The sequence below is a fragment of the Dermacentor albipictus genome, chromosome 10, assembly GCF_038994185.2.
Source record: "Dermacentor albipictus isolate Rhodes 1998 colony chromosome 10, USDA_Dalb.pri_finalv2, whole genome shotgun sequence".
NCBI lineage: Eukaryota > Metazoa > Arthropoda > Arachnida > Ixodida > Ixodidae > Dermacentor > Dermacentor albipictus.
In genome coordinates this window covers 87,689,636-87,705,519 of record NC_091830.1, presented here as the reverse complement: position 1 = coordinate 87,705,519, position 15,884 = coordinate 87,689,636, and the positions used below count along the sequence as shown (strand labels likewise).

Below are 15,884 nucleotides of genomic sequence, written 5' to 3'. Positions count from 1 at the left end.
TGTTTTGTTTCCGTACCTTCTCCACTCCTTACTTTCTTGCCTATTTGTGCTTTGTGCTGGTTGCCTGTCTATCAGCTTATGCAGTCTGGTTCAGTCTAGATGTCTACAGTCTTTACGAGCATGACGGCTTTACCCACAGCTCCTAACCAGCACCATTCTCTCAGCTTCCTCAGACGTAAACTCCCAAGAGAAACCATTGCTTTCTGTAACATATGGTTCCCGATTCCACATACAATCTTGTCCCGTAGCATTAGGTCCAACATGTCCCCAAAGTTGGATTTGTCTGCTTGTCGTCGGAGCTTGACAGTAGATTGCTGGGATTTGTCTTCATTTCGGACACGAGTGAAAAATGGGAAGCTTTCCGCAATATCACTGGGCTTGAGCTCTTAAAAGCCCTGCAAAATTTAAACAGCCTCTTTGAAGGTGAACTGGTTCACCTTACAAGAACATCACCCAATGAGGACTTCAGTTCACTTTGATTTGAGAGCTGAGAGAAGAAGCATTCTCTTCAGTGCATCCTTTGCAATACTGTTACCTTTGAAGTAGAACTCCATGTGAATGACGTACAATGTCCACTTAATGTTCTTGCTGTCGTGAAATGGTGGTACTTGCTATGACCCCGCTCAAGCAGCAAAGCCCTTCAAAATGTTTGTACATTTCTCACTGCCATTGCTACACCATGCCCGAGGGCTGAGAACGCAGTATCCAAGACACAGCAAACCTAGCCTGCCAGAGCAATGATCGTTTATTTTGTGGCAGTTGCCTCTTAATAGCCACCCATCAAAATCAGGCAAACAAATAGCATCAAGTTAACCTCGACGCATGCATAAACAAGCACTACCATGGACTAGCACGAAGCTATGCACACGTACTGGCAGCACAGTATGCATTGTAAAAGTTTACTAGATGCATAAGAATACTCTAGTAATGATGAAGGCATATCTTTGATACTAGACGCACTGCTTAATATTTGTCTAACACAACCTCTTTACCACTTGCAAAGTACTCTTGAATGAGAAATAAAATGTGCTGTTTCTAAAAAAGATCTCAAAGCAGAGGTAGCATTGAAAGGGTCACTTTCCCTTGTGACAGTGCAGGTGCTTATTAAGGCTGCATCTCACTGTAAACGTCTTAAGGCATAAGTGGCACTGAAATGGCCTCTCACCTGTGTGAGTGCGGAGATGATCTTTCAGAGTGCGCTTAATTGAGAAGCTCCGAGGGCATGAAGGGCACTGAAATGGCCTATCGCCTGTGTGAGTGCGCAGGTGATCAATAAGAGTGGACTTAACCGAGAAGCTCTGAGGGCATGAAGGGCACTGAAATGGCCTCTCCCCATTGTGAGTGCGCAGGTGTTTCTTGAGATTGCACTTTTGTGTGAAGCTCTGAGGGCACAAATGGCATTCAAACGGCCGCTCGCCTGTATGGATGATGGTGTGTGCTTTCAGATGAGACCTATGATCAGTCCTATAGTCACAGAAGTCACAGTGGTGGCGGCGTCCCCGATATGACTTGTCACTTTTCGTAGTTGCAGGTTGACAGCTGGAAGGCCTCGATGCTGCAAAAACAAATTAGAACAGGTCACCATAGTAATGCCTTTGATTTGAAAGCAAAATTGTAATTATGAAATGCCAATGAAAAAACACAACATAGATACTAATACTGACAATTGCTTTTTTTTTCATTGAGGAAATATTGATTGTAATTTCAGATTAGACCAAACATTTGCTGGATATGAATTTCCCAGTGTATAAGTCACTTTTCTACAAATCGCACCCCCCTCAAAACGGCAGTTTTTCTGAACAAAATAGTACATAATTTGCACCAGTGTATAAGATGCACCTGTTCAGGTGGTAAGCGACTTACATAAAAAAACAATACTATGGCATTTCACTTCCTGAACGCAGGTCCTGCGCAAGCAATGATATTTTACGTATTTCTGCCATCATGGTCGCTGCGACCTACCGTATGAAGTCCAAGGGCAATAACATCATCCCCGTGTGCCATCTATGCTGTATATGCGATTGAAAAGTGTGCGACAGCGAGCCAAATCGTGCACAAAGGTGGAAAGTGGGAAGGCTGACATGGGAGGAAGGTTTGTACTGTGGTAGCAACTGTGTAGTTTGCGCAACGACACGCGCTTATCTTGAAAATGATCTGCAGATGTGACGACTTCGGAGTTGGTCGACTTGTGGCCTTCAACCACTCACGTTGCTGCTTCATTCTTCCCACTGTGTGCTTCCCAACTCTATCGCAAAAAGAACCCGGTACCGCCATAGCGCGCACACAACCTGTACCAACTGCCAGAAGAGGTCAACCCAGCGGGTTTCCGGAGGCCATAGCATCCAATACAATTTTGAAAACTGTTTACCTAAAAAAAAAAAAGAAACAGGAACGAGCCGTATACAAGTTGCAGTGGTGTATAAGACACACTAACTAAAATTTCCGAAAGAAGACTTATAGACTGGGAAATACGTTATGTGTGATTGCTCAATAACCCAGTTGAAAAAATTCATACACATTCCTGCCAAGAAAAAAAAAAGTTGAATTGTAAGAACATTATGAAGTAAGAGGATGGGGATTGTTGTATTATTGAAGGCTGCTCCTGCAGGGTTTTCAGTTTTTCTATCAAAGAAACCCGAAGTCCAATGCCATAACAAGCAGTCTGGTACATATGCACATCAGTAAGAAACATAGCTACTGGCTTCACAAATACATACACTTGAGGCGACCGCTTTATATAGGACCATACAAGAGCAACGACTATTTTTTAAATGCAAGAAGCAATGCAGAATATGGTTCCTCAGGTGACGAGAATACTAGCAAGATGCAGCTTTGAACGGGTACCAGTTACTTTTAGCCAAATGTGCTACATTACAACCGCTATTTTGTCGTTTTATCAAAGGCATTTATTCTCTCCGCTATAACTGCAAAACACTCTGTAAAAAATACAATTCTTCTTGGCTGAACCGGCATCGTGGGTAGCGGCTGCTGGAAATAACTACAACAGGGTTCAGCAGTAGATTGCACCGACCGCTGCTTGACATTTGGAACATCTAGAAAACACGCCAACGTTCAACGGAATATATAACTGCATACAGTGGTCTAGATATTGCTCCAGCAATGCTCTTGTACGCAAACTTTATTTTTCAGCTACATTATCGTACGATACTTTATTATGTCAAGCATAAAAGATCTGAGCAACGTTAACACGCAGGCAGATAAACTGTCCAATTAAGACAACAATCTGATTTTGCAAGGATGATGATCCAGATATATTGTTTTACTGTGCAGGAACTGGTTTAACTCAAGACAAGTGGTGCACAAAATGAGCTCAAAAGTCAGAACCTTGTGATACTTTAGTTGCTGATCAGCAGGAAATAGCCATGCACATGCATGTATGTACAAGGAAAGAAACCAGACAGATTATACAACACACTGAAAATGAAAACGACAAAGTATGGAAAACCCAGTTTTACCAACTACTATGCAAAAGCTTCTGCATCAACAAATGCAATAAAACTTGAAAATTCAAGACTCTAGAACAGTAAAGGTAATCTATGGAAAAAAGCAGCCAGTCACCATAAGAAATGCTTTGGTGCCATAGCCCCAGCACAGTTGCCTCAATAATAAATATATTTTATTTATACCGCACTTTTAGTATAGTACAACTATATAAATGTCTCATAAAACAAAGCAATAGCAAAAGATACTATATCCAGTACCCAAGAGAGAAAAGAAAAGTCTTGAATTTGCAATTTATGCTTCAGTACAGAGACTGTAGGAACGGGATGATTCTTGTGAAGCTACCACAGAAGACATGCTGCAGAAAAGTCGTAGTTTCGCCCGAAAGGCAAAGCATCGATTGCGATAGCAAATTAGTAGATAGCTATACGAAATAAGGATAGTAGATTTACTGGCCGTACAAACAGGTAAACACTTGTTTATTGAATTAACAAGCACGGTGCCACATGTGCAAAGGTAAATTGAACTTCAACATCTCGCTTGATGACCGTGGAAGCTTGCTGTGAAAATGCTGGAGTGAGGAATTGTGGCAACAGGAACGAGCGAATTGACCTGTATGCATCTCTCGTTTCAATGCAAACGAAACATCAAAAGCACAGTGCATACGAAGCTACTGGAACTACGAGCACTCTGCAAACATCGTAGATCCATTTGAAGGTGAAGTCATTGCGGGCGCACACTTTGGTCATGTCGCAGGCTGGCTTCGAGTTACGGCAGCCGCATGGCGACACCGAGGGTTTACACCGGTGACAAGCACCTTCCACCGGTGTAGACCCTCGCCTCAACTCCGTACGTCGCATAGCACAGAAGAAGACACGCTTCTGCACAACCTTCCTCGCCCAAGCACGAGAGATTGAGGCGCATTTGCTGGCTCATCCTCGCATGCTTTCAATCGCACATGCAACACAAAGTGAGTGTCGACGATTTTATCGCCCTTGGCCTTTACACGAAACTCATGGCGACATTGACCGAGGTCAGCAATGCGCCTGGAGTGCCCATATATTTGCTATCGCAAATAAAGTAGAAAATAACGAATTAAAATATACCTAGCAGGATCACAGACCAATTTCAGTGAATTTGTTTTTTCAAACAGTCGTGTAATTAAGACCTACTGCCTGTATTAGGTCAACTTGCAAGCGCGATCACTCAACTTGCCTTGGAGCACAAGACACAATCAAATGCTAAAGGTGCCAAAAGATTACATCTTACAAGTGCAAGAATTAAAACATCAACAAAAATTAAGAATGCACATACATTCAACAAACACTGCAACTTTTGAACTGAGGCAAATTGAGCAAACAGAATTTCTAATCAACATCAAACAGTGAATACTACTAAAGGAAATGCTTACATGCAAACATAATGAAAAGGCTGAAACAGAATAATAACCAAACAAAACACCAAGGAAGAAATATGTCAGCAAAGCAGAAAATATTGTGTAAATCAGTAACACTACTGGAGGCACAAGTCACGAAGACACAGGAAGGTTTACAATGTACAGAAATGAATAAAAAGTAACATCGCATAGTATCAAGATGGTATACGGTTGGGGCCACAACATGATGCTCTTCATCCATCAGTGACATACATCTAGAGAGAAAGAGGATGGCAAAGTGTTATCAACAATGAAGAGAAGCTCAAGCATAGTTACCAGGCCAAAAAACATTAAAACACACAATGCAGTTGTGAGCTCCATCTTAATTTTGAGAGTAAGACGTCATTAACACTAGTTTATGGTTTAATGGTGTTAAATAGTTGTTTTCTAAGCTATTACTATATAACACATAGCAAAGTAAATTTCTGTATGCAACACAGGGTAACCTGTCACAGCGTTTTTCTGAAGCTGGTTTCTACTTGCACTGTACACACCCAAAATCTAAACGCACAACCAAGCTCAATGGCAAGATGCTGCAATACTGTTCAGGTACGTTTTCATAACTTGAGCTGTTTCAACACGAGGCGTTTTGTATTGCTAAACACAAACTATGTCAATGATGTTAACAGATGCATTCATAAATGAGGTAAACTGAAGAAATAAATTATGCTAACCTCGCAGAGAAGCTAAGTTCAACATGTCTTCTTGCATGACCTGGCTTAGCTCAGTGCAAGCATCGCGATCAGTAAATCCTGGAGAATGCAACTAGTCACCTGCCATAGTATGTTATTGCCCTGTTACCCCTCCAAAAGTACCAGATGGGAGGCATTGTACAGCTTAATGTAGACTATGTGCTAGTTGTTCGTCTGAAACTCCGTCTATCTCATTGTGTGACTTATCTGATTAAGGAGAGGTGCAAGTCGAAAAACTATTTTAGTTTAAGAAAATGTTTCTAGATTTTTATTCTATATTTACGCTTAAACATCGTATTTCTACATGCGAGAATGCCAAGACATTACTCCAGCAAGAATATTGCGAAAAATGAATCTAATGGGGGCATTGCAGCTGTAGGAGCTTCACATTTCCATTCATGCCCTACAGATGAGGTTCGCAATACCACAGATATACTGGCGCTATCACAAGCTTTCCTGGTGCAACAACATACGAGCACTGGCACTGGCTGAGTCAACACCAGCTGATTCTTCACTTTTCACCAGTGCTTAGGCAAAGGCTGTGCTTCTTACATGTTCAAGATGACGTAAGGTCCTGTGAAGCTGTATAGGTTAAGATTTGTGTTCAAAATGGCAAACCCTTATTCGTGTGTCCCTTTTATTGGCTGCCTAGCAGTAAGGTAACCATTATTGTGGACTTGCAGGCTGCAATAGAAGTTTTAAATGAAGTGTTTATGGTTGTCTCTGAAGGCTTTATTTGCCAGAAGATGACTAGTGTCAGCGCAAACTTCAGCATTATGGCACCAGTGCATCAGCTAATAAAATGTTAATGATATGGGATTCTTTCTCCTTTTAGTAAACGGGGCAGACACGAACCTGCGAGAAGAAAATACTAGAAAAAATATTTATGAATCTACATAGATCTGTTCAGTCTATATAGTATTACCCAGGGTAAGTGATCACTGTTCTGTGGGTTGCGAAATGAACAGTATGCAATAGTTGCCTGCAGTGCTAACAGTATTATACCGTCATAAAAATGCATCTAGATAAGAAATAATGCTTGTGCACAATTCGTACCATTCCAGGGAGCACACAGAAATATTTCGAAATAACATTCAGAAACTATTACCACACTATAAAAAAGTTCTCTGTTGTGCATGAATTCCATTCAATTACTTTTATTAATAAAAAGCTAATCTTTGAGGCACTTCAAAGAAACATTACCAGAGAAAGATGAAGCGCCAGCACCAGCAGTACTGTCAGCGTTTTTGTTGTACCAACGTGGAGATGGAGTAAGCCCATGCGTATTAACAGCTGTCTAGAAACTTAAATTGCTGATTACTATTTGTCATACCAAGTGCATTCAATGGCAATCACAAGCGAACTTCCAAGTGCAATCACTCAAATTCTCTTGCAGTAGTCAACAGGACATAAACAGCATGTTACCCGATACCTGAAACAGCATGAACTCTGATACCTGAAAATATCGGTTAAGCTGAAAATTTTCTCTGGCTTGGTGTCAACCCGACGTATTTTTCAGTTCTCGAGAGATCCTCTTGTGTAATACTCTGGAGAGGTATCTCGAATCTTGGAGTTACTGTATCACTGGTTTACTATATTACTGGTTTTACTGTATCAACAAAAATAAACAATACAAATTCATCAAACACGATCATTTATTTAGTGCACTAAAACAGGTTTAGCTGAATGAATTTGTATTCTAGGCTATGAACAACCGATTACAACAAAGAAACGCTAATGACATACTGCCGATTCATTTGGCAGTAGTTGCCCAATTTTAACAAGCCCCCGAATCAAATGCACGCACACTTTTTATGTTTGCAAAGTAGAACACGGACAAAGAAATGACACAAACCCTCTATTGCATAAATTATGAGAAACGTCATTTTAAAAATTACTTTTTTCACCTTTTATTATTGACTGAATGAACAAACACATATGCAAACTGTTTCAGAGTTATAACAACTGTATTAATAAAGATACAGCTTTGTGCCGGATATGGCACACCATGAAGATGGCCAAGCAGTCTTGCTGCCATGGGCGGAAAACAAAGCTTCACGGATGGTGGTGTTTTTAGCGCGATGTGTGGAATGAAATGAAACAGTTATTTGCTGCGTTCAGGCACAGATGAATGTTGCACTTCTATCTTACCGACGACTTGTTTGTGCAAGATGGCCGCTTACATCTTTGTTTCTTCTCATCAAATTCTGGCCAGTGGCCGACTTGGTCAGATCAGACGTAACTTTGGGTGGAATTTCGGCCACTGGTCCCTGTGCTTTTTCGACATGAACATGGAATTCGATATCTTGACTAGAAGGCCTTCCTGGTCGCTTGTTGGTTAGGCACTTGTTATGCGAGGTAAGGCATTCTGCAATTTCTGCTTTGAATTGAGCCAGTGGCAGTACTTGTTTCTGCCCAAGCTGCTCCTGCACCCTACTGTACAATAGCCATGCTGCTATTACCAATAAGTCTAGCATATGCGTAAAAATTCGAAAGTGCCATTTCTTTGACCCGATATATAGGCGGTGAAGTCCAAGCAGTGAGTTCAGCAGGTCAACCCCACCCATGTGCCTGTCGTGGACCTTTACTACGCTGGGGCAATCAATTTCGCGAAACTCCTTGGCGGAGCTAAACCAGCGGTTAGTCTTTTGGACTGGATCTCTCCCAACAAAGCTCGACAGAAATGTCACGCCGCGGTTATCGTACCCCCGCACACGCGATAACTCCACGTCATCTACCGCGCTTACGAGTTCCTCTGAAGCACCACGTCCTTTAAATTTCAGTTCCTTCTCGCTTTTCAGGCGACAGTTTGGTAGATGAGTCACCCTCACCGTATTGATCGACAAAATTCCATCTTGTGATAGAGTGACCTGTAGCTTCGGGCTATTGAACAGATGGCAGCACGTCACCATCTTTTGTCTTTCATGTTCATACTGCGCCAAATATGGCACACACCGATTTCGGGTTCTCTGCTGTAGTTGCAGACGAAATTGAGAAAACTAATACCCGACTTGAATTGGCGAGACCACAAAATATGCCAAAATTTTTGTTCCTGCGGTGGAAATTTTCAGAGAAAAAGATACCAAATTCTCATGTTTGCCCCGTCCGAGTCTCATGTCGCTTCCCAAAATCGACTTCACCTCTGTTTTGCATAACGCTAAAGAGATGGCAGCACTTGCCCATAATAGGTGTGCATAACTATGAGAATTACTCTGATGGTATCAAATTCTCAACTGGGCATTTCACACACATGAAAAAAAAAAAAAATGGTAACCAGTATGTGCCAAATATGGGACTCCATGCAACAGAGGGTTAAAGCTCGTTAAGAAAGTAGAAATCTAATGTGTGCCCAATTTTTTGGTAAGAAAAATTGGTGCACAATGGCACCCGGTTTTTTAAAGTGGGCTTCGCCATGCAGTTTCATACAGTTATTTTCGCAGCAATACGGCCGTGTTTTACATACAAATACATACATACAAAAAAAACATGCAAATGTTGCAAATGCAGGTTTGATTTATTGTGCGATTGCAGCGTGCAGGCAATTTTCGGCTCAATTTTATTCACAAGAATAAACGAAGGCACGCATCAGAATCAGCTAATTACTGTATTAGGACATTGTGAGCTAGGCTTATCGCTTGAAAATTTTCTTGAAGGGAAAAAAAGAAAGTGACGCTTTCGACTAGCGATGACGGGTGTTCAAAGGAACCATTTCCTCCTAAGCTCCTTCAAGACAGACGCTCCTACTAAAGGGGTCATTATTGGGGCCTCAGTAGAGGTCAGTCGCCCGCCTGTTCACTTGTCAAGTTTGAATTATCCAGCAAAAGCTAACCTTAGGATCGCAATAATGGAACTTTGGTAGCATAGAAATGCATGGCCGCTAGTGAGGACTCTCGGCAGGGATAAAAATAACCAAAAATCAAATTAACTGGAGATGAATTAAGCACGCCCATTGTGTTCAAGAAACCAATCTCAAGAAATTAAATCTAATATTTTATTTGTAAACACAATGAAATATAGCTTGCTTCGAGCTCGGGTTAAAAAAAAAGAAGCTTATAGACTATTACACGGCTCAACTACAGACATATCTAAATGCATGTGACATTGTTTGCAAACTGACATACATTCCACTGCAGAGCTTGTAAATGGAAACCAACTGCTTTAAGTTATTTTGTGCACCGTAACTTTTGTGCCAGGAATGAATAACAGAACAGCATGTCAACCAATGCACATGGAATGTCGAATTCTTTCAAAAAGAGCAATGCTATAGCACTGTATATTGTTTTAAAGGGACAAGACGATCGTGCGATTGGGCAAATAATAAATTGTTTTGCCTGCGTCGAGACCACAAATTCGCATACAGGCTGCCCAAAAGTGAGGTGTGCATAATGAGCCAATGGGAACAATTGGGCAGAAATTATATCTGCAACGTGCATTCAATCAGGAAGTGGTGCAGCAACTGCAGCTCCCCTACAGAAGTGTCATTAGGAACACTACTCAATTTTGTTGTTTTCTATTGAATAGGACTCCAATAAGTGATGTTGTTCTCCAGATATTCAAGAGAAGTGAATATTCAAACTTTCAGATAGTGACTTCTCAAACAATATGAAAGAAAGAAAAAAGGAACTATTTGATTTGCACAAAAAAATTTTGAATATTTGCTTGGGAGTAATAAATATCTTTGAAGTATTCTCCTATTTTCAAGCCAAACTGCTTCCCAGTGTCAGGCATGTAGAATATGAAAGAATGCGCCGTTCCATTGATTACATTGCCACAGTCCAGTCTAGAAAGGGCAACCAAATGAAACATCTATTCAATGCACATCCAGCCATAGCCCAAGTTTTTTGATGGATAAGAGTTTAGGGAATGTTTGACGATTGCAGCCATTAAGATCAAATCGTCGGTATTTTAGAATTGAAAACCAAAAAAAAAAGCTTATCTGGGTACGTTATAGGTGAGTTTGTGTATATCAAATCACCTGATAGATCAAGCTATTTCTTAGCCCACAAGGTTGTTCACTGTAATGGGTTTTGTCTGTACATTTAAAAAAAGCTGGCTAAGGTTTAGCTATTGTAAACGTAGTCATCAACAGCAAAACATCTGTATGGCTTGGTTTTGCAAGATTATGCAGATAGTGCTTTAGTAAAGTTGGGCCGCAGTATTTCACACACGTTACACACATTGCGGAGCAGGTTGTCCGTAAAGTCACGGTGAAACCTGGCAATCGCAGTCAAACTTCCCGGGTGCCGTTGCTTACATTGATGGCTTCATCTCCTTCCCCTTATTGTTCTTTGTGTTGCTGAACTATGGCAGAAATTATAGTACCTTTGATCTTGGCATGCTTACAGGCTTGGCCAGGTTCTCTATAACAAGCTGCTCAGGCTTCCTTTTGCACCACAGTTTCACCAGGCAACTTAGCATTTGCTTCAGGTTTCGCAGCATGCCGTCTAGCTATCTCTACTGGATCATTGGATTCAGCCTTTCCCTTACACTGAAGCGCAGGCACAGACAGTCCAGTCGACGTGCCATTCATGGTGAGACTAAGCGACCAAGCGCCAGTGAAGCAGCTGTTAACGGAGCATTTACACTACGACCTAACTGGCGCGTGGGCCAGCGTCGCTCGATGCCGGGTGCTTCAAAGCGCATTGGCTGCAACAGTGCAACAAACCACCTGTCGAACTGCCGAACTATAGACGATGTTCTTGCCAACGTGACATGACATGTCCGCGTGCTCACGGTGCACCGGACTATAATATTAGCACTTTAACCTTCTCCTACTGCGCTTGCAGTGGCTAGGCTCAGTGTGAGCGCCGTTGCGACACCTCTGCGCAGCGTATCACGTACCGTCTCAAAGTCAATGCGACACGACAAATGACTTTGAGACATGGCGTAGTGGAGCTCTTGCTCTAAAATTGCAAAGCGACTTGAGGTGGTGTGTAGCATTCGTGCATACAGCCACTACTGCAAAGTGTAATGTGTCTACTAATGTTTTGATGACACACTTCATATATTCCAGATAAAAGTATGCTTGATTACGCACTGCAACAAAGCAATCTACATTACTGCCAGTTCCTTAGCATACTTATTTTCTTATATCACAGACTTGAACAAAACTGTCTGCATCCAATGTTGGCACGTGTTATACGTAGTTTACGCCTGTGCCCAGTTTTCATTGTTTTGTGGTCTTCAGGACAATGAATGCCACAGGGCAACATGAATATAAGAGAATGTGCCCTGATTAAAAGGATGCAGCAGCCAGTATTCCCAATACAATACCAAAACAAGCACTTGGCAAGAATAAGCATCTGAATAACATAATTAGGAGCCCCACAAACATATACACAAGGTGCCCATCTTGCGTTGACCATGAAAGAGAGTCCTCCTTTCCTATAAAACCTCAGATTATACATCACGGGCAATTTTTCAAAATTGTCTGCTGTACCTAATCTTCGCTGCTGAGGTGGACTGCAAGCATGGCATACCACCTGTAAGAAAGTTGCCAAATGCATATTCAGTGCTGGCAGTGACTGTATCTTCATCATGACATAGCCTGAAACACAGCAACCTGCATTTTGAAAGTGTAGGTGTACAGACCATCATAATAACAAATTTAACTGTCCATGTGCAGCCGGGTATGTACAGGGTTTTTGTAGAAACACTTTTCAGACTTAACTATACTGACATTTTCATGACCCTTTTCAGGCATGAATAATCTGCAGCAAATATTGTTCATTAAATGCTGATAATGATTTAGGGAATTCATGACACAAAATCCTACTAAGGCCATAGCGGGCCAAGATAATAGTGACTGGTTGGCTCAAGATAAAGATAAGAAACGAACAGATAATCCATGTAGTAAAGCAAACTAAACATCCTGGTCCAGTCCAGAATAAAAAAAAATTGACTCACTATCGAAGCCCTGAGGAAGTCGATGGCCAGCGAAACTCTTAAAGAAACAACCGCTACAACTGCTCATGGCACTATGCAATGCTTAATTTATGGGTGAGGTATCTTTTTGTGCTTGTACTTTATTTAAACATATGCTGTTCTGTTTGTTGCACAAGTTATTTCAAGGATTGTTTATTGTTTCCACTGATCGCTTCACTTTGCAGAGTGCTTGTAGCCTCTGCATTTTGAGGAGGACGAGCCATTGCCGATGATAATTTATGCTCAAGGACAGACACCGAGATGCTAACAGCTTCGCTGTAAAAGAAAAAGAAGACAAACATTTTCTTAAAAGCACTCTTGGGGACAAAATGTGCATGTCCCATGGTTAAAATAAATACAATTGCAATGACAAAGAAACACTCACTGGTCTTAACATGGGCAATGGTCAAACTGATTTTAATTCAGCGGTCATGCTTGTGTGCAAAATTTTTTTTCCAGTGCTGTTGTCAACTAGACATCTACCCAATTGTGCGCCAAATATCTAGCCTTGCTGTCGTGGTCTCTAGCCCGTGACATACACAAGGATGAGGGTGTTAGCTCTATTACCCTGCACACCGTGCTTTGTGATGCTAGTTTGCATTCCTCACCTTACAAAGGATTTGGGTTGACTTGAGTGCTTGAAGACAGCAGGGTGATTTCGCGTGCAGCTCAAAGTATACCGCATGTCATTTCACCAATGAACAGTTATGTTCATGGAGGTGTCAGGCTGGAAAGCTGCTTGAATTTATCCCAGTTTACAACACATAGACACCATCGCTTTAAACATAAGGCACATGCATACTGTTCGATTCCCTCTAGTAACACTGGGACATTACCACTTCTGAAGAGGATTTTTAATCATCAGCCATTGCATGCAAGGAAGTGAGCATGCAGAGGCTGTGACGACTCTTTAGAAAAAAATATTAGGTACACTGCTAGAGAAAAGTAGGCTACTTTGTATTACTTATACTTGTCCCATAGGACATCTGGAAATTCTCAGTAAGTTCAATAATATCACATGCAGACCTGCCCCACAGTGAGCTTTTAAGTGCAGGTCACCAACAAGGACGTATGGGAAAGGACGCCAACAAACCAGCCTTTCAAAATGGCCTCTAAGTTGGTGATCTGTGGTGTATATTAGAAAACACAGTTATTGTCTTGTTAAATAAAATCGCTCGTATAAATACAGCTTCAAGTGACATATGGATACTCCCATGTTCACTGTACAGCAATTGCTATTCCATCTGAGGAATGTGGAATAAAAGCACTTCAATGTTGTCGGTATTTCATAAGAGACATCTAAGATTTTGAACTTCAGGGAACTGTGATAAATATTTCTTTATTCTGAAAGACTGCTATAGTGAAAGCCATCAATTAACCATTCCGTTCATCAGCCCATCAGTTCATAAGTTGTCAGCATATGAGCTATCCACGAAAACTTCGCTGTTGGCCCTTAACACGCGCTGTTGCAATTTTCCATGGATTTCGCTGCCACGCCCCAGCGAAGCACTGTGTAATAAGAGTGATGTGCGCAAAACAGATGCTGACGCTGAGAAAACTACCGACAAAACGGTAGCTTCATGTCACCTCCGAAGTGCAATGTCTCTCACTTTTTGCTTATATTTCACATTTTCTTGCGGTGGATACTGCATCTTTCTAGCTCAAGGCACACACCTGAACTATGTCAAAGCACAAGCATGCCTGGAAAGTGCAAAGTGTGACTGTGTGGCATCCCCGCGAGTACGGAGCTTACATTTCACCACATGCATAGCTAGCATTGCCACCGAAAGGAGCACGAAAGAAAGAAGTGTGCGTAGAAAGAAGCATGAAAAAAGAGAGAGACGCGTTTCCGTTGCTAGGCAACACTTTCCTGGGTGGAGCAAGCGCTTGCAAAACCTGATGCATAATCGGCTCCGCTCGCCCACATTCTTTTTTTCTTGGGCACTCCTCAGGTTTTCCGAACTCATGCGCCATTATGTCCGATCCCTGCGCCTTGTTTGCTAGCCTACTGCTTCGGTTGCTGTGAAAGATTTATGAAAATCATAATCTTCATCAGCCTGGCTATGCCCACTGCAGCACAACGGCCTTATCCATTATCAAGAATCAAGAAATCAAGAATCCTGAAATTTCTAAATATTAGCTCTTGGTATTGAGGCGTTGTTAACCTCACAGGGAAACTGAATTATGATTGTTATTCTGAAAAGTTCAGTATTCTGAAGTTTGGAGTACTGAAATACCTTTACATTGGAACTATAAGAAGTAAGCAGGGGATTTCAGAAGTTTGTTAATGTGGTGTTCAGAGTAACGAGGTTTAACTGTACTTCAGTAAGTAATGCTAGATGATCTTCACCTCATCTCTACAAGAGGCGTCTTGTGGTTTGGCATGAGTCAAAACAGCTTACCTCCATGGGCTTCGGCGAATTGGAGGAGGAGATGGCTGGTTGCTCCACTACAGTTTCTGTGGAATTTTCACTGTTCCAAACCATGCATATGCGTTGGGGCTTACCGTGGGCGGAGAATAGGGCGAGGTCAGCAAAGCTATACTGTACTCCTGTGGACACCACATGCTGCCTCGCAACCCTGTGAGCTGCATTGGCCCAGTTTATGCCTGAAAACTGTACGTGCCTTGCGCAGTCTGGAAAGATATTTAAACCTCAATATAATGAAATCGGTAAAATTGGCAATTTGCTTCATTATATAGAAATTTTGTTGTACTGAAACTGGACTTTTTTGCAAATAAGTACAGTCACCGATCGACTTTTCTTACACAGAAAGCGGGCGCAGAATTATGTGTGTTATCGGGCAAACCAAAAAAGTAAACTTGAATGAGAAAACAATTCATTTTGACAAATACTGAAAAAGTTTGCGCGGAGACACGAGGACAATGCCAAGAAAAGACAGGGACGAGCAGATTTTGATGAATTTGGGAGTCTGTGACGAATGATACGGTTTCATGCGACGACGACATCTTCATGTGAGCGGTACAAATTACGCAAAGCCAGCCACAGTTTCGCGCACACATGGCAGATGCTGTGTCCGGTCTCTCCAACGACCCTCATGCGAACTCACGGTATTGAAACATTACAGCTGCGCCGGAAAATTCAAAGACAAACTACTTTTCTTACTAAAAAACCATAAACTGTCTATGAATGCAGACCCCTTCCTTAAACCTAACACTACGCGCCAAACACGAAATCATCATGCACAATCATTAACCCCTTACAGTGCTAGGATTAACGCCTTTAAATACTCATTTTTTCCACGCACCATTGAGGAGTGGAACAGGTGTCCACCAGATCTTTTAACCAGAGCTGATTCTTTTGACTCAATGTTTTCTTCACAGCATTTAATTTGAGAGCCATTTATTTCTA

The 15,884-nt window shown here is 41.7% G+C and overlaps 1 protein-coding gene across 7 annotated transcripts in view; it reads right to left on the bottom strand.

The window, feature by feature from the left end:
- Window positions 1–15,884, bottom strand: part of LOC135910256 (zinc finger protein 782-like) — a 187,833-nt gene that overhangs the window by 144,737 nt on the left and 27,212 nt on the right. For 2 of the 7 annotated variants that reach the window (XR_011509094.1, XR_011509093.1), the window contains exon 3: window positions 1,418–1,555. Coding sequence is in view for 2 of the 7 variants with exons in the window: in XM_070527579.1 (XP_070383680.1) it covers window positions 1,166–1,555; window positions 12,029–12,071; window positions 14,916–14,999 (517 nt within the window). In the remaining 5 variants the exon portion in view is untranslated. Of the gene's footprint in view, window positions 1–1,165; window positions 1,556–4,873; window positions 4,894–5,066; window positions 5,113–12,028; window positions 12,072–12,173; window positions 12,790–14,915; window positions 15,149–15,884 lie in introns of those variants that run through there. The other 5 variants (XR_011509092.1, XM_070527579.1, XR_011509085.1 and 2 more) reach the window with 5 other exon arrangements.